The sequence below is a fragment of the Melanotaenia boesemani genome, chromosome 3 (assembly GCF_017639745.1).
Source record: "Melanotaenia boesemani isolate fMelBoe1 chromosome 3, fMelBoe1.pri, whole genome shotgun sequence".
Lineage (NCBI taxonomy): Eukaryota > Metazoa > Chordata > Actinopteri > Atheriniformes > Melanotaeniidae > Melanotaenia > Melanotaenia boesemani.
The window spans coordinates 17804729-17824927 of NC_055684.1; the positions used below are offsets into that span (position 1 = coordinate 17804729).

Below are 20199 nucleotides of genomic sequence, written 5' to 3' on the forward strand. Positions count from 1 at the left end.
ACTTTTATTTAAAGAACAAAACACCCCATAGTATACTCTACAATATACATCCTCAGTTGTAAAGTAAAACCTGCTTTACACTTTGTGGCACTGCTCTAAGATTTTCAGCTGTAAAGATTTGCTTGTCAATATTTTATCAAAACAAAAAGTCAGAGTTACTCTACCGACGCATTGGAGCGGCTACTTGTGCGAAGATCACTGAATCATTTTTAAATCCAATAAATCTTGTGATTCCCACACAGCAGGATCAGACGGTTTAGAGGATAAGTTTTATATCGTCTATCACAGTTAGTGTGAATTGTTAAGAATTTCAGACAGATAGCACTAGATATTGAATATAACACAAAAGATAACAATATGTTTCTGTTTTGTATAACTTTAATTAACATTGATGTTAGTTTTTATATAATAATCTGAATCGAATGTCAGCGGTTTCTTTATGCTGATGTATTATTTTTCTGTAAAAGTATCTTTTAAGGAAGAAAAGACAGAGGACCTATCATAAAATGACAAGAAATAAACAAAACAAAAAGAACAATTCAGCATTTTGGAATACTGACTCCTGTCAGCTCATATACTGTTTAACATTTCCCTCTCAAAACAAAGCATAGAGCCATATGCATTTGTCTTTCTGAAGAAGAAAATAAGATGCACCAAAGTTCAGATGGCATTTCTAACATGCAAAAGACAGAGTGCTTCCACATACGCAAATGCTTTGTGCACTGTTAAATCAAACTGCATGAAAACAAGGCACTCTGTCATTTCAAATGACACTCATTTATCATGTTGGCTTGTGCTGCTGTTGTATTTTTTCCAGCATTCTGGTCTATGGCAGCGTGGACACTGCAGCACAATGCCTGCTGACCCTCTACAACCCAGAGGGCTGCCCCGTGCTGTGCCTGAAGCATTCCCCTCACTTCCTGTTTGCGGGCCTGCGGAACGGGACCGTGATGGTTTATGGAAGAAACAATAGTGGTGAGGTGCTCCCCAGGTTGCTCTGTTTCCAGACTCATGACTGTGGTTTATAGACTGTCAGGGGTGGCTATTACTTGTTTCTAGTGTGGGGTCTATTGTGGGGGGAAAAAAAAGGAAGTGTGCATTGTTTGGAATTGTTTCTGTGCTTACTTTGTGAATGCTCACAAGGAATATTTGGTAGGGGAAAAAAAAGTTAACTGACATTTACACTGTCTTAATGCTGGTTTTTATACTATTGTTAATATATGTATGTACACATGATGTGTTACAAATTGGTTTGCAATGAAGGAGAGGATCCAATTGCAGGCTCACAGATGGAGGGATGCAGGTGAAGAAATAAATAAACTTGTAATGCAGAATGCAGGTGGTCCAGAAATCCAGAACGAGACCGGCATGAGAAACAAAAAGTACACACAATGACTAACAATGACCAGGATTTATAGCTGATCCAAGGGAACCAGGTAGTACATAAACAGAGAGAGGTGTTGACGCATACAATGCAGGTGTGTGGCAATCAGCAAGTGAAACCTGGTGCAACAAGGGCAGAAAGCAAAGCCCAGCAGAATGCACCATAGTTTAAAAATATAAGGGTAAATAATGCTAAAACATCAAATATGGAAATGTAAATATTAAAAACTAAAACAAAAAACAAAGCCATAGATCATTGAGTGAGTCTTATTGTATATAATGTTGTTTTTGCCAGCTAGTACAGCCACAGACAGGGATATATTAAGACAAATTACACTTATCATACCTATATTGGTTATTTACTAATATGAGGCCATTTAAAGTGTTTTTTTTTGTCCTTGTGGCATCTGTTGCTTATGTGGTTGTATGACAGATTCTTAATTAAAGCTTTTAATCAACATAGTATTTTTGCCACCTTGAAATAATTAATAGAAATGGGTTTTATGTTTTCTTGCTTTATAAATTACCAGAACATCAAATTGGTTCAAACTGAATTGTTTGCATTCATTTGACCTTCAAGTATAAGTGTCATGCACAATATCTTTTTTATTTTTTATTTTATTTTTTTTTTTTAAAAACACACCCATTTCAGGAATTATTACATTATTTCTGGCCTGCTTTTCAAACAATTGCCTTAGAATCACTTTCCCCATTTCACTTTTATTTTCCATTTCCTGTGATTTTCACACCTGCCGAACGTATGAAAATAACACTTTGCCATGTGGTAGATTGCATGCCATGTTTAGTCAGGCATTGCACTAGGCCAAGGGGGCTTAGCACCATCTCAGCAGAGGTTTGCAGTCTTCACAGCCAGCGGGAGCACAATAGCTCTATCAGTGGGTTCCTTTTACCTGGCCAAAGTATGTCAGCGTGCCTGCCTGCATCCTGTGCTCCTCTCTCCTCCCAAGCTGAGAGGATGATTAATTACACCAAGCTGCTGCATGCTGATTATATATTACTATTCATGCTTTATACATATATATATATATATATATATATATATATATATATATATAGACAGAAAAGCTCTTGAGGGCATCAAGGAAAGTTTTTTTAGATTTGGCACATCTGTTAAAGATTCATGCCCTTGATGAACGTGCTACAGAAGTAGCAGAAGTCAGAAAATACTGAGGCTTTAGCTGAGACTTGTATCAGAAAGCATTTTTATGCATGCATTACATTGTTGGTTGGTGGCTTGGTGATAAGTGTTCTCCACCTTTCTGCACAGATATATGAACATCAAAGCTTGTGGCAGCTTGCAGTAAAAATATTATACAAGATAAGGCAGAGGAATTTGGTTAGGTACGACAAGGTTAGCCCCTGTGTCAAAAGAGAGGGAGGCATAGCCATGGCCTCAGTTAGCACTTGGGGCTGGAGAGAACTTTTTTTAGAAGTGAATGTTAAAAAGTTGGAAAGGTAACCTTTAGAACATGCCAAACAATTAACCTGTGGAAGTCAGAAGGCAATATCAAGCTATTCTCCTATGAAAGGCAAAAATAAATAACTGAAAATGTTAATTAGAAGAGCAGATGCACCGCTTTTTCTAATTTTGCTCCATTTATGCATAGCAAAGGAATTGCTTCTGCAATTCACTTTATAATGTGATTTTGTGGAAGCTGCAACGTACGTCATTAAAATGAAAACAAAAAGGTTTGCTTCAATTCCACATCAATTAAGCGAAAGAATGACGAGACGAGACATTGGGAGTCAAGGTTTTTTTTTACAAAGGGAAAGGAAGTGGTGAGAGAACGCTGGAAAATGCATTTAAGTGTATAGCACACTTAGGAGGGTGAGGAGGGTGTAAACACTGCTGCACAGTGTGTGGTAGTTCAAACTGAGCCCTGCTTTTTTATTATTATTTAATAAGTCCTTTACTCTGAACCATCTCCACTTTAGCTAAAGAATATTAAATAGTTACATAAACATACAACAAGTATGGACATTTCAGGTTGCTTGCATATTTCTCCCTTGTTGTAATATCAGTTGGTGTTGTATATACATCATTTAAAAACCTATTTATTCAACTTGACATTGAGGTGTAACTTGTAATGGTTATGCTTTTGTGTGGCTAGTGCCCCCCAAAAAACGTTTTCTAAAATCCTGTGCAGTACTTTGTATTCACTCTTGTTTTAAAATTCAAGTCCTGTCACATGTGTGCCAATCACAACATATGTATGACAGGCATTTTACCTCCAGCCATTCTACCTGGAATGGCCTGCCATGACACCTTCACCCAATAGTACACTTGTGTGATCCACTTAGGCGTGCTGTATGACCAGCACAAGCATGCTAAATGACCCTCAACAACTCCTGGTTGAGGAATGGGATGCCATCCCACAGAAAGTTGTGACCAGCATGAGAAGGTGTCCAGCCGTTCTTGCTGTGTGTGGATCTTCCAAAAGCTTTTGAGGACCCTCACAGTTTTAAATGGCCAAAATGTGTTTTTGTTTTTGTTTTTTTTTCTTTATTACTGCGCAAGAGTGCAATTATTGAATTCACCAAACAAATCAAAACAAGACTGAATACCAACAGAAGAATATTGCAGGGGATTTAGGCTCTTTCTTTTTGTGTTAAGTCTATATATAACTGTGATAATAGCCTCTGATTTTTTATTTTTTTTATTTTTAGGTTTTTACTCATCTTACAGCTGAAGTAGTTTAGAGAAATGTATTTCTTTCTTCTTCCAGATGACCTTTGGGACCCTGCTTCCAGCAGGTGTGTAAGCTTGGGGTCAGAACCAGTGCGGACGTTGCTGGTACTGGATGAAACAGTTTGGGCAAGCTGTGGGAACTCTATCATTGTTCTGGAAATCTCCACCCTGACAACTCAGGTAAATTAATAAGTTGTTGCTGAGTGTAAAATGTTGAAGTTTACTAAAAGATCAAATGAAATAAAATAAAAAGGTGTGCTTTCAGTCTCAGCATATTCTCAGGTGTATGCATTATTGATATGAATAATCTCCCTTAAGGGCAGAGATACAGAACAAAAGTATTGAGAACAGAATGCTATATGACAGTCAGACAGACAGTTCTGATGAACATTGCACTCAGCAGCTCTGGAGCTGGTGGAGAGCTACAATAAAAAAAGCTGTAAAAGTAACACTGGTGTGCCAGTGTTTTTTTTTTTTTTTTTTTAGTTAGACAGGCTGCATGGTGGTGTGATGGTTAGCACCACAGCCTCACAGCAAGAAGGTTGCTGGTTCAAGCCTCGGCTGGGTGGAGGTTCGAACTGGGGGTGGCCTTTCTGTGTTAAGTTTGCATGTTCTTCCTAGGAGAACCTAAATTCTCCCTAGGAGTAAGTGTGTGTGAAAGGTGGATTGTCTCTATCTGTGTTGGCCCTGTGATGGACTGGTGACCTGTCCAGGGTGTACCCTGCCTCTCACCTGCTAAAATGCTGGGATAGGCTCCAGCTTCCCTGTAATGGACAAAGTGGTATAGATAATGAATGAATAATTAGACATATAATGTTCAAGCTTAGCTGAAAAAGCACCAACATTTTTGTTTTCACATTATAATCAAATTTACAGAATTCTGCCAAAATGAATGTTAAGGAATTCATGAACTTTTGAAAGGGTAAAAAGGAACGAGGTCATAAAATTATTTTACAGCTCTTTATTCAGGATTTGCCGGATCCACAATAGACGGCATCTTACCAAAGGTTAATGGAAAAAAAATGTGATGGTGTTTTTTTTTTTTGTGCTACATTTGAGGAATTTTTCTCCCTTCATTTCTGTAAAGATTTATGTACACCATAGAGAGCAGATATTCTAATCTGTGATGCCGTCAACATTTACTGCTTTGAGCTGCTGCATGGACAACGAATCAGACCCCCTTGTAGATTCACACAACGTGTGTTAGACCCTTCATACACAAATAAGCTACATTTTGTGAGCTCTGAATGATGATACAGGAGTGTGCACTATTATCCCCTGAAAATCATCCTGGCTCTTGTTTCTGTCATGCTTTCCATTTTTGTGGAGTCATCCCCCAAGGTGTTCTTCTATTTGGTATGTCATTAGAGGCGCAGAGCAGGGTGACTTTTGTGGCTGTGGTAGACAATAATGAATGACATAAAACAAACTCTTCTGGGTAAGGTAAATACGGTACTTAGTTGCCGAACTGCAGCTGCATTACCATTTAATTATAGCTCCCAGGTGTGAGTGTGCAAAGCTGTAGAAATGTGCCGTGCTTTAGCTGGAAAGAAGCATGAACATAAAGAAAAAAATCCTGGGTGAATAAAAGTTTTTTAAATCTAAAAATACAATACCAGATTTTACAAAATAAACAAAAACTCTGCAAATCAACTAAATATATTTTATTGCAAATCTGTATTTCATTTTCCATGACATTATATTTTCCGAAAAATAGACAAAAAAGAGCTGTATGTAATGTACCACCCTTACTTAACCATTTTAAGTTCATGCAGTCACTTAATCCGAATGGGAGTGGGTGCCTTTCTGTCCACTCCTCCTTGCCTTCAGCTTGTCCCACCCAATTAGCAACATTTATAAACAGGGAGGCATTCATTTCTCTGTCCACTCTATGCTCACCATGTGGCTCTTTCATCCGGCTATTTCAAATTTATCTTCCGCACCAGCCCAGCCTCCTCGTGCATCAGACAATTGGTTTTTCCTTCATCCTGCATGCACCCAAACGGTTTGTTCAGTTGTGTTGTATTGAGGCCTCTTCGGTAATGTATTTCCATGAATAATTGAAAGCTAAAGAGTAAATCTCAGTCTCTGATCTCAGGACAAGCCACACCACATTTGTGCATCTGGTCTAATACCACATATAACAACTTCAGATAGACACTATGCAGGAAAGTTTTATCTAAAAGTCCCTATTTCTTTGATGCTGAAACAAATTACAATAAGCAGTAGACAAATCTGCAAAAGCACTGCAGGGACAGCCACTTACTGAGTCTGCTTTGAGAGCCACATGATCGTGAGTGAGCTGAGCTTAGAATGTCTCCTTTTATTCGTTAGCACTTTCCTCCGGAGACATGTGCTTAAGTAGCTGAATGGCCATGCAGTGGAGGCACAGTTCTGGTTCAGGGTATCTCCCACAGAGCTTAACAGGTCAGCTCTGCTTACCTCTTTGCTAACCTTATCTTACTTACTAATATGGACCCAAGGGAGTGGACTTCACAGGATCCGCGGCGCATATCTAGGATACAGACAAGCAGTATTTGACACCTGTTGAAGAGATATGATTTGGTCTTGGACTAAGGTAATTCATTTTCCCTCATGCTTGCTCACTACTTTGTGAGATTTGCTGTATTTTTTAATCATTCGTCCATGACTTTGTTGAAGACTGTACCCTTCTCCATTTCATCCCACTGATCATGCAGCCTGCTGCTTTTGATGAGTCGTAAATTTGAAATCTTCACAGCCAGCACCTCAGCAAAACAGTGTTATTTAAAAATAACCTTTTCAGTTTCTGGAAAAACATGACTTTGCTTCCTATGGTGTTTAAATTGCCATCAGCAGAACCCCAAAGGATCATTATAGTACTTACAAATTTGTTTTGGCTTTCATCTTTGTATTATTTGATTACATTCATTCCATACCAGTGGGGTACATGCAAATTATAGCACTGACAAAACCTCAGCATTACAGCTTCTATGAGGTAAGAAGAAAACAATCACAAGTGAATAAGGGAATGTTATCAGATACTGCTTAAAGCCTTTTACAAGGCAAGAAGGTTCCTGGTTTGAACCTCAGCTGGAGCCTTTCTCTGTAGAGTTTGCATGTTCTTCCCATCCTGGGTTCTCTCTGGGTTCTCTGGCTTCCTCCAACATAATGTAACATGTACACAATGCATGTAATGCTGACTGGTGGTTCTATAAGGGTGAGCTTGTGTGGTTGTTTATCTTATTTGTCTCCGTTTTGGACTGCAATTGACTGGTGGTCAGTCTGGTATGTAGACTGCCTGTTGCCTGATAGCAACTGGGAGAGACTCCAGCACCCCGTCACAACCCTGAATTGGATTAAGTGGGTATGGAAAATGGATGGATGGGTTTCAGTGGTATAAGATTTAGAAGAAACAAAAAACAAAGGCCTTCTCAACACTTGGGAAGAGCAATTTTGGAAACACCTAAGGGGAGCTGTTTTGGATGAAAAAGGCCATTCCTATCCAAATGAATAGGGAACCATTATTGAAAATTCTTTGGTCGGTGTAGGTAAAAGTGCATGTTCAAAGAAACTAATTAAATCTACCAAAAATGGGGCAAAAATGTTCAGTGGCTTCATCAGAAAACAAGATTTAGATATCCTTTCCCCCATTGCCATTATACTGCTGCTGTACAGTACATTGTTTGTGGTTCCATCTACCAATCTGTGGCTTTAACTAAAGTGGTCAACATTATAAGGTGGTAACAACCAAACTCTTACCTTCTTGTGTATAAAATCTCTTTTAAGTTTATTTCAAGGCCCCCCTTTAAATGCACAATGGCATGAATTTCAACTCAGCAGTTACATGACTGCCTGTGATGTTTCCCAGTTTGGGAGACAATTGTCTTCTTTAGGTGAGGGCAGGCATAGTTAAATGACAATTGTGATTTAATTATGGCTGTAATTAGGTGTTATTATTACACTTGGTCATGGTTTGAATGTTGATTATGATTGGATGCTAGCTGTGCTGAACTGATTGCTGAGTGTCCCAGCTGATATCAGAGCTTGACTTGACAATACATTAACTGCAATGTGGTCACAAAGTTGTTGGCTGAGTATACGTATGATGATAATCACAAATATCCTAATGTAGTAATCTGTAATTTGGCAGTTAATGCATTAATAGTCTTTTTGACCTATCAACATGAAATGGCACACCAATATTTAGCAAAAACACATAAGCTGTCACCGCCCCCACAGCCTGTTTAGTATTTTAACATAAAAGATTATTCAGATAAATGCATAGATCTGTCACTGCGGAGATCAGCTTTAGTTCCTTCCCTGATTTGGCGTACAGATTTTTTACATAACATTCATCTCCAGTGACCAACTGAATTTAATTTAGTTCAGTTCAGGACAGGTTTATTTGTATAAAAGGTGCTGAGGGCCTCATGCCAGATTAAATAAATAATTGAAAGTTTCTTTTTTTATATGATTGGTTCTAGAAACATCCCTCTGTTGTTAGAGAATGATTGGAGGATACATGACTTTTGGAAAATGTATATCCATGCTCATGTTCTCTCTTCCCATTGGCGTGAACAGATTCAGGACTTGCCGGTTATTTTCTAAAGAGGTAGGTCAGCATTGAAAACCATATGACACAGATACAGTAAATGATGCCTCAGAGGACAATGCTGTTGAACAATCTCTTGCACAAGCCATTTATTTCCTTTGTTTTCATTCATCACCCTGGGACCTTTTCACAAAAATTACTTCAGCCATACTCTGAGCTGCCTTCACCACCTAGGGACCTTATTTAAGTCATTTGTACCACTTTAGTAAATATTTTCAAATGCTTTCACTTCTGCTACAAACCTGGGCATGTCAGTGAAATGGGAAATCTGAAAAAATGCAGTGTTTTGTTCCCATATGCTCACATTCATGATTTTGTTACATCCCGATCTCTGTAGTACAGAACTCCACAAACTTCAGCGGTCTAAAGAGATCTAAGTCGCTCCAATGTAGCAAGACCTTAACAAAGTAGGCCATAAAGGCTTTGATCAATACTGACTGCCAAGCCTTGTTCTTTCCTTTTCCTTTTGCCATTTCTTACTCTTCCTACTTTCGTCTATCACTCAGCTGTCCGGTCGACTCCCTCGCCCTCAGAGTGGAGATGTGGACTTAGCTCTCACTAAAGGACAAAGACACCTTGTCACCCGGTGTAATGAAGGACTAATGAGCTGTTCAGACCAGCTGTACTGTTTGTGACTCTGGCTCTGCTATTATTTCCCACTGCTGGGGGTAGACTGTAGGAGGGATGTTGCTGTTAGTGTGACAATGCCGAGCTGAGTGGAAAGAGCACATTACTACTGTCAAGCTTCACTGACTACCTCATCTTTGAAAGCAATGCCGGGTTCAGTAGACTAATACCAGATTGTTGGTAGGGGGCAACATTTGTGCCTGGTACTTATCCCTGTATATGACACAGCCCAACAGGCTTTCAGCACATTTAGTCCCTACTGTATGTCAAAAAATCTCCAGGGAATTCTACCCTACAGCACGAGCTATACTATGAGGTTAATCTAAATGTATTATTTTCTTAAAGATGTAAGATGAAGCTGGAATATTTCCAGGAACTTTCCTAGGCTCCTTTATTTCCTTTCATATTGTGATACTGATTGTGATATATTGTTCCAGAATGCCCTCCAAGTGGTTTCAAACATATGGTAGGCAAGATGGCATTTAGCACCAACAGTATGTCAGCCATTGATTAGTTTGAAGTCGCTTTTAGCACCAGCATACTTGCTAATGATTAATGTTATAATTATGCATTGTATAGAATACAGTCAAATTTGATTTTTCTCTGCAAATTCAAGAAATTATTTAATTTGAAGTTGGTTATTAAAGATTAAAGTAGACCTATTATCTATATTTCTTTTATATGGCTGCAAAAACAAAGAGATGCATTACTAATAGTTCTCCACGTATAGCAGACAACCACTGCTGAGGAGTCAATTAAAATAGAAAACACATCAAAGGCTTCTTCCCTTTCCCCTAATTTCAAACAAAGGAGGGCCCACTGGCAAGGGCACACAAACAGGTGGTAATCCCTGTCTGCCGGTGCTCCTGGGTTGTGGTGGGCGGCGCTTTCTCGTCCTCACTCAGTCACTCTCGCTGACTAATTGCCCAGCTTCATGCAACTTGTGCATTGACAGTGATATGAGTTCCAAGATTATGCCCAAACCAACTCTTGTCACGCCTTAGACCGCAGGGGCTGCATGTGTTGCCATGATAAGGCTCATTGCATTTATTTCAAGCAACTCATTAAGACTATGTGCCTGAAACTCTGACTACATTGTGCTCTTTAAAAGATAGAAGCCAGGGGAATGATGCAAAACCATGCTCCATGTGTCAGGGACTCTGTAAATCACAAAATTAACAGGGACATTAAGGCTTAGAGCAACAACTGAATGTAAAGTTCACTTGGGTCTCTATTGGCCCTTATAATGTCAAATTTAAAGCAGATAACTTGTAATTCTGTAAAAATATGAACAGTGAAGTATATCAGAGTTATAGAAAACCCTGTTGTTAATGGTGTCTGTTTTGCCCTTATGTTTCTTTATGACGCTAATGTATTTGTATATCTAATTCATGCACGAAATATTGGTATGATTGTATCTTTACTCTTTACAAATTAGAGGTTAAAGTAAAAAAAAAAATGCCTAATTCATTTTTGAAAAATTGCCAGCATCTACAGCTGAAGAAGCACTGTGAAGATAAAATGTTATATTTAAACTAATCACAAAATTGTGATAAGATTCCAGAAAAAGCTTTCAGTTTTACAAATGTTTGATTTACCAATGTAATATATCAGAAATGCGAGGTATCTCTTTTGCTAACAAAATATTCATTTCTGCTACAGAAATTTGAAGTCCATCCAGACCCGATGGTCAGTGTTGCACACATGGCATGTGCTGGTGGAGGGGTGTGGATGGCGTTCTCAGAGGGTTCCTCCATCCGTCTCTTTCATACTGAAACACTGGAGCTTCTGCAGGAAATCAACATCTCAACACGCTCTACGCTGCTGAACACCGGTACACACTCAGCACACAGCGTCATCTCTGTATGTGGAGGGTGACCTCCATGTAGGTTGGCCTCAGTCCTGCAGCAAAATGCACCAAATCCAAAAAATGTTTAGGAAATAAAAAAACAAACATAGGGTTTGTTTTCCTTCTGAAGTGTTAATCACTGATGATTCCACATAATATAAATATTGATTGTATTTTTATATTGGTCTAATTGTTTACTTGTACCTCATCTGTATGTTCCTTCGAAGTTAATACTTTTCTTCTTTTTGTCCCACTTTCCACACCTCACTCCTTGTTTCATCTCACCTGCTCTGCTTTAAAATCCTCTCACCCTCATTTCATTCCTCTCTGCAGTTTATATAGGATTTCACAGATAGCCCATTACTACCTGTGCACCTTCCTTTATAATAGATGAAATATTCAACAGCGAGTGTGGGTGTTTTCCTTTTTTTGGTTTTGAGGCAAAATCTCTCATAAATATGTAGCTCCTGAGCATACCACAAACTGTTGAATGGTGATACCTATAGCATGTGTGACTTATTATCAACATCCCTCAAATATGGAAATGCAACATCTGTTATATGAATTCATATATTCATAAGAAATTGTAAAGCAACTTATTTTTTACTCAAGACAAAGTATTTTCCTTTGAGAGTTGAAAAAAGAAAAAAAAATAATTACAGACGTGTCGTAAACACAAATCTACTCAGTTTTAAATTGAAGTTTTCCATTTTTGTTGAAGAGAAGACACTCATGAGGACAGACTTCTGCAGCCATGCTATCAGGAGAAAAACAAGTGACCCAGAGGTCATTTTAACCCAGCCCTGGTGCTCTCTTTTAAAATATGCAACAGATCGAGGTAGGGCAGCTGCCTTGAGGCTTGGCCCTGAGGGAAGTTTCAGGGTGTTAAAAAATAAAAAAATAAAAGAGTTTCTGGGTTCATGTCTTCAGGGTCCACAAAAAGAAGAGGATCTTTGACTTAAGTTGTGATTTGTTGAGGTCTCAAAGGAAGGTAGGCTCTCCTGACACTCTACAACCACAGATACTGCACATGGAATTTTGATAGTTTTCCTCTGTCACTGGGTCTCTGCTCCCTTAGGTTTCTCTTTGACTTTTACTATGACATACAATAACGATATGCTCCCTAATCCTCTCCCCTTAATGTGATTTATACTCAGTGGGGAATTCCAGTTGCAATAAACAACAAAGAACTTTCTATGTCAGAGGAAAAGGCTGTTCTCTCCTTCAATAATGCCTTCAACACTTCTATATTCCTTGAGTAAAAAACTAATATTCAAAAATCAAGTCTTGAGTTATCATAAGGAAACATTTATTTTTAGTTTTTTTTAAAGTAAATATCAGCTCCTTCTAAGTAACTGAACGCTGCAAAGTATAAACATTTCTGCAAAAATTGTTGGTTTAGGTTTGCTTGAGGGGTATCTGTACCTCCTTAATCTCAACTGCCTTTGTCATTATCCCTCTTCATCACTGTCCTAAAGACAAAGCTTGGTGCTCACATCCCCTGACTTAACTTCAGCTTTTATGGTAACCTGAAAGTAGGTGTTCACGAGCATCACTCTCTCACTTAAGCTCTCCAACCAAAGCACACATAGACTGTCAGGCAATGTGAGGAGGTGGCAGAAATAAAGGCCATTTTTGCCTGCACTTATCTTGTTGCTGCAAATGTTCTAGGTCTCCATCGAAATGCGTCTACTCTCTTTTAGCTGAATGTTCCAGAGCTCTGCTCTGGTTCTGCTTCCTGTTGTACTCAGCATCAGTTTCCTGCTTGGCATGATTCATCTCTACATAGCATAATGAATTAATTAATGACACTGTTGAGCCATTCATGCAAATCATCATAATCTGAGCATGACAGAGACCAAACATGTAAATACAGCTATACATGTAAATGAGTATTCTCTTGGTTGTGTTCAAATGAGTGTTGCTGTAATTCAATTATGGTTTCTGTGGATATTATGGTAAATGGCTCTATAGATAACTAGGCCACAGTAGAAGCCAAAAGCTGTGGGACCACAGAAGGAATGCAAAAATAAATCCATAGCAAACAATGCTTTTTTTTTTTTTTTTACCCCTTTGTTAACTGGAGACAAAGGATGCACATGTATAATAAGAGTCTGCAATTATCCTCTGCCGTCACTAATGCAAAGCAACAATAACAGGTCTGTGGTAAATAAGAAAAACTTCACAGCAGAAAATATAGCTTCTCTCTTGCCACACTCTATAACAGGATCGAAAAAGTTTACTTTAACCATAGAGAATCACTAGTTAATCTCATCCTAAGGATTATCAATGCATTCAAAGGGGAAAGAAAATCTCTCTTTAAATATTTCACTTGTCATTTAAACAGAGGACATCCAGTCCCAGCTGCCAATAACTAGCTGCTTGCTCACACAGAGCTGGAAAAATCCTGGGTTTGGCCTTACAAAAAAAAAAAAAAAAAAAAAAAAAAAATGATGGACAGAGCCTCCCATGTCATTTTAAACCAGTGTGGAAGAACCTTGAACAACCAAAGTGAGACTTCTGTGGTTGCAAGTTGAAGTCAGTTTGTTTAGTCTGTGGGGAAAAAACACTGCATGACTATCACTTTGGCATGCATAGAGATCACCTACTTGCATCACAGATCTACCAACATAATTTAAACAAGAACTAAAACACATCTGGAAAAAGCAGGACATTGCGTTTTAAAATATATAGAAACTCAACTGTCAAGAAAGAGAACTGCCATGTATAACTACCCTTAAATCCAGTCCTATTAGTAAGTTTAGCCATCACCGACATATTTTTAAGAGTCAGTTTGCAACTTTAGGGGTATTCTTCTACTACTACTACTACTACCTGAGTTGCAATATCATATTCCAAAATATGATTTTGTTAGTGTAGAGCTGCATGAAAACAAAAGTAGTTGTATTTTCATTACTTAAGAATGAACTATTTGCACTGGATCCTCACCATGTTTCTCTAGCCGATTGCTGCAATAACCCAGAGGTCACAAACCAAACAATGAATGTTTAATGTAGCTGCTCAGGTTTGGGGAAAGCTGAAGGTTATCATGTTGGTTATAATTTACAGTTTGTGCAGCTAGATGTCACCTCATACTATGTAGTGGACCCTCATTTATAATTAGACAGATGAAGCGACAACAGAGGATAAAAACAGATCTATCCATATGTACAGTACATTTGAGCTGAAAACTACAGACTCTACTAATAATAAAAACTAAAAATTAAAAATGATAAAAGTAGACTACTTGCTTAATATAGTTTAAATGTTTAATAAATTTTTGCATGTTATAAAACAACCATTGCAACTAGAAGAAGCTGAAATGCATGTTGGTAATAATAAATACGGCGTGAAATAAAATATGACACTGACCGCCATAAGACAGTTATTGCACATTAAAAAGCCTGACGGCAGCCGGCAGGCAAGACTTTCTGTGCTGTTCAGGCGTACACTACAGTAGGATCAACTCGCTCCCCAAGGTACAATGCCAAAATACTTCCAGGGCATAAATTGGGTGCATGTTGCTGATCTTTAAATAAATATTTTGCAACACCTTCACCTCAACCACATGATGAGCTTAGTCCTGATTAATGCCAGCAATGGAGCTTGGCTTTTTATCCAGTTTATTAAATCTGTTTCTATCACTTCACACCACACCATAAAACACATCACTGGTCATCATAGTAGGGTAAAAGGAACACAGAAGGGGTTTACAGATTTTAAAGGTTTGGAGCTTTCTTAAGAACTACCTTGATTTATAATCAGCCTCAATGTGCCTGGAACAGTCCAGTTTGTATGGAGACTGGATCAGGTTTAAGGCTTGTTTAATTAAAGTTTATGGTTATTTCTTTGGCCTTCAAGATGTTGAACTTTAAGTGGTTGTTGTTGTATCAGTTGTTATATTTTCCCTCATATCCTTTACACTCACCACAGCTGAATATTTCTGAATAAAAACAGGTGTCAAAGGTGAACAATGTGAACAGAAGAGGAGGCAGAGTTGTTCCCCTGTGAGGAATCCGTACTGCAGAAAACAGTACTGGAAACTCTTCTGTAGCTGCAACACCCAGGAAACAAGCTCTGACTCCGCCTTCATTCTCATCATCTTTTCATGCAGCAGCTCTGGATGAATTGTATTGAAGGCCATTGAGAAGTTGAAGAAAATTATCCTTACTGCTGAACAGATCCTCTGTTTAGCTCTAATTTGGAGAATTCATCCTTCTTCTTTGGTTGTTTTGCAGCATAGGCAGTTGTTTCCAAAGCTGGGATAGCAACTGTTTCTGCAGGATTTTCCATCATTGATTTAAGCTTTCTATCATCTAAAGGCATGTGCATGTGCATTTGCAGATCAGTCAATAGAGAAACTCTCTGAAAAACCCTGCGATTGATGTCCTGTCATTGACTCGATTTTGTAAAGCTTGAGCACTGAGCCGCAAGGAGGTGAGGGGGATTAGTTTCCTCTCAGACCATTTGTTTTTTTCGGGGATGTTTTTCCAATGATGACAAATTATTTCCTGCCCTAGCTTTGATGTGGACTTTTTCTTTTTTCGTTTGACAGCCTTCATATCAAAGCAGCCAACTTTGTAGAACATAGTTCTTACAAGACAAACTCGACAGTGTCCAAATGTAACAATAGAAGTTGTTCTGAAACAATGAAAACAAAATAATTAGGTGATATTAAATTATATTAACAGGACAGATAAGCTTTTGTGAAAAACAAACAAATTCTAACCCCGAGTACTTTTAATTCATCCAGATGATTAGATATTTTTCTTTTAAGTTGGGTTTCTTTAGAGTCTATTTAGGAAAATTTATGTCGTCATAATCAGAATTTTCTATATGATTTTGCTGCATGTCCACATGAGTCTAAAAGAGGCAAGAAGTTCATTGAGTTGCTTCAGGTATCAGTGTTTAGAGTTATAATATCCCTTTTATTTTATTAATTAAGCATCACTGTATTGTTGTAAACACGTTTTTATCAAACACATGCAAATCAATGGGCTTTGATATATAAACATTTATGAAAAAAAACTCTTTTAAAGCTGAGCCGGAAAAATAAAATTACATAGAATTATAAGCACCAGAAAATGTCCTCATAACCTGCATTTCCATCAATTCTGGGTTGACTGTTCCTCTGTTTAGCAGATGAAAATGTTGCAGATTGAAGGGTCAATGTGGTGGATTTCTATCTGAAATCCACCAGATTAGTCCTCCTGAATGAGTGAAGGAGGACTCATGATGGGACCTAAGATAGACGAAAATCTGTGGTGTAAACCACTTTTAAGCATTTTTTTCCCTTCCTTTTCACAAATAAAACATTTTTGTGATCAATTCTGAAAGACGTGAGGAGTCAGAGGCCGTTGGCTCTTGTTTCTGTAAGCAATCTAGCTACAGAATTACAGATGAGTTTCTGGCTCTCAATGGAGATTTTAGGAAGACGGGTAAAAAGCTCAGGACCGTTGGCAAGTCTATTTGATGTGGAAGCACAAATGAATTTTTCAGCATCTTAGTGACTGAGAAATAGCTGCATCTTGGCAATGTTTCTGAGATACAGAAGCCATCTTAGCTGTTTTGTTTAACACTGGTTATAAAACTAAAGTCTAGCCTACTACTACTTTGATTTCAGTTCTCTTTTTTTGTACTTCTGTTGGTCTTACTTCTAGAAAGTTTTATATGTCCATTTATTTACCGCCAAAAGGCAAAAAACAAACAAACAAACAAAAAAAAACTCTAGTCTGTCGATACACAGCATTGTACTTTGAGCTGTTATCACTTAGAAGCAGCATGAAGTGGTAACTAGTGCTTATGTCATTTTTTATTCCCATGACAAACATCTGTACAGTAGCAAGTCAAAACTTTGAAGGTCAGTATTTCAAAAGCACTCAAATCTCAGACAAAAATGTGTAATACCAAGATCACAGAGTCTTGTTTCCTATGCTCTGCCTCTATGAGTGTTCTCCTTCAACTGGGTCAGCAGCAAGTAGACAGATCAACTTATGATAATCTTAAAGGGACCTTAGCAGATTTTATGTAAGACCTGTTGTTGGTCAAAATTAAATCCATAGCAAATCTTGAGATTGTATTTCTTCTTTTTTTTGGGCTTACTTGCACATTATAAAAGGACTAAGACATAATTGTGTCAGCAGGGATTTTGCTGTTAGAGTTCTGAGCTGTGTTATGTACTGACAATAGCAGGTACAGAAAAACTAAATTTTCTGTTAATTTTTTCTGTATTGCAGGTCAAAAGAGCATGAGGGTCACAAGTCTTCTAATTTGTCAAGGGCTGTTATGGGTCGGCACCGCCCAGGGCTTAATTATCACTCTTCCAGTTCCTAAATTGGAGGGCATCCCCAAAATAACAGGTATGGCTGAACAGCATCTTGAGAAATGAAAAAAAGAAAAAGAAAATTACTTGGCATTGCCCCTTATTGAAGTTTCACTTCACATTTTTCATACGACTCTGGAAATCTTTGCAAACATTATCAGGCAGGCCACTCACAAATCATGTTGTGTATATATTCTTGCAGCATAATTTAAAAATGCCTGGCAGTGTGAAGCTTATCATGCCAAGTGAATAGGGTCATTAGTTTTCCACTTGCAACACCCTCACTTTGCGGCCATCTTATTGCAGGCTCGTTTATTGAATAAAATGTAAATGCCCCAGAAAATGTGGCAGCCATTATTGCTTTAGTAGTTGCAGAATTATGATAAATAAATACGGTTAGCTGTTGATGACATGTGATGCAAAGCAAGTCATTTTCACTTTATGCTTTTCAACTTGCAGCTTGCATAACATTCTTATTGAACTGAAGTGATTGACAGTCACTTGGTTGCCTGTACAGAAACACTGTCTGTTGTTTCTTTACATTATATTTAAATGTTATGTTTTCCTGCTTGTTACAGGAAAGGGAATGATCTCTTTAAATGCTCACTGTGGACCAGTGGACTTCCTTGTGGCAACCACCAGCACTCTATCTCCTGAGTTGTTTAAGAGGGATTCTGTTGTGGACGGCCCAGACTCTGCCTGTGGAGGCGAGGATCGCAGCGACACCTCATCTCAGGAGTCCCTTCAACAGTCCGGCTCTTGCAAGGGGGAGGAAAAAGGCAAAGGACATGGTGTTTTGCTCCAGTACAAGCTGCGCTCCACATCAGGACTACCTGGAAGACCATTAACAGCACAGGGCGACGAGATGTCAAACTCTTCCCTGGAGTCTTTGGAGCACAGCTTGGAGGATGGATCAATCTATGAACTTAGTGATGACCCAGATATGTGGGTTCGAGGACGGCCCTGCGAGAAGGACGGGGCACGCAGGGACAGGGTGATCTCTGCAGCAGTCATATCTGGAGGAAAGGGCTTTCGCAGACTAAAGGAAAGAACTGCTGCAGGCGTGAGGACAAGTGGAGACTGTTTAGAAAATATTCTAATGGTATGGCAGCTCCCACTGACAGTGTGATGTGGAAAATATATGGAAAGCCAATGTGTATTTATAGATGTCTGCCCAGTTTAGCCTTGAATCATCTGCTCCATAAATTCAAGAGATTTGATTACATGATGAGGTGCTGCCACTGCTGCAGAGCTTGATGTTGTACCATTTAGCCTGTGGAAAAAGGAAGCTAAGACCTGCTGTTTATGACAGGCAATGTCGGCCCAAATGGATGCCTTGAATATTCAAAATTGTGTGTCATCATCTCCCCGGCGGTGGCAGAGGTTGCCACAGATTAGTTCCATGTCATTATTCCAATCTGGTTCCTCTGCTTGCCTTAGTTAAGACTGATATGCCTCTATGTGCATTAGCACATTTTTTTTATGCTGAGGATTGTGAGCACCCATGGACAGCAGGCCTTTGAAAGGAAGCCTTTGTTAAATCCTCGATGATCTGCAGAATTTTAAAAAAATTAGCCTCTTCTATCTGATCCTGTGGGAGAGATCTAATCTGTTTAAAGCAAAAAAAAAAAAAAAATAAATAAATAAACTGGGGTCTACCCATTGCAACACAAAGTATATTAGCATCAATTTATTAGCTTACTCTGCCTTTTTTTCATCCCATAAAATGTGAAAACTTGATACCTTCCATTGTGTCTAAAAATTAGGTCTGTGTTCTCTTAAAGAATTAAGGAAAAAAAAGTACTGTTTTGTTTAAACACTTTTTTTTTTTTTACAAAAATAATGTTGCTTCAAAAACTTGTCACGTCTTTTTTATGTGGGTGCATGTTAATACGAACTGGCTGCAAAACCACTAAAAACAAATTGATTTTATTTGCACTTTAAAGTTTCTCTTATTATTCTAAATGTATTTGATCAAATAAGGCTCATCTGTGCCAGACTTCGGAGTCCCAGCTTTCCCAAGGACTGTAAATGTCAGATTTGTCCATCATTCTAAACTATCATCTGTCAGCCAGCTGTAACAAATGTGCACACAAGCTTGTTAAAACTCTACTCACATTAGCTGGAAAACTGAGTCACACATCAAAAGCCATATTCGAACGAATGATGAAATAAAGGAGCTGTAGCCATCTTGGCATGCTGTTCGCTCTGTAATAACAGTGGGGAACCTACTTAAGAAAGACAGCAATGAGCATGATTACCATTCATTTTCAAAACCATGGCAAATATTTCTGATTGAAGTGTTGTTTAATCAGCTGCAGTCATGGAAACAATGTCCCATCAACGAAATGAAAAATTACTTAACCTGTCTTAACTTGATAGACATTTGGAAACAAAAATGATGTAACATGAATTGTAATTATGATACTTTTTTTTTCTTTTTTTTAATTCGTAAAAGGATTTTGGATGCACCCAACAACTGCACATTTATTGCATCAAAGATGGCATGAGAGTCTCTCAGAGGTGCAGTGTGTCACTTTTGAAAGTTTTTCCTTCAACATGTCTTACTTGCAAGTTGTTGGCATTAAGAGATTTTTTACATGGACTGTTAACCCCAGCATCAGATTGAATATAAAGATACATACTGTACATGTTTCACAGTGTGTAGGCGCAGTAGGTGGAGACAGCGTTAAGTATTTAATGAACACAGCTTT

The 20199-nt window shown here is 38.3% G+C and overlaps 1 protein-coding gene across 4 annotated transcripts in view; it reads left to right on the forward strand.

Annotated features, from left to right (window-relative positions):
* The window catches only part of arhgef10la (Rho guanine nucleotide exchange factor (GEF) 10-like a), a 126867-nt gene extending 107772 nt beyond the window's left edge, over positions 1-19095 (forward strand). For all 4 annotated transcript variants that reach the window (XM_041980749.1, XM_041980751.1, XM_041980752.1 and 1 more), the window contains 5 exons: positions 818-975; positions 4131-4273; positions 10977-11148; positions 17400-17522; positions 18064-19095. In XM_041980749.1, coding sequence (XP_041836683.1) covers positions 818-975; positions 4131-4273; positions 10977-11148; positions 17400-17522; positions 18064-18614 — 1147 coding nt within the window. In that variant the 3' untranslated portion in view covers positions 18615-19095. The remainder of the gene's footprint in view (positions 1-817; positions 976-4130; positions 4274-10976; positions 11149-17399; positions 17523-18063) is intronic.
* Positions 19096-20199: the final 1104 nt, after the last annotated feature.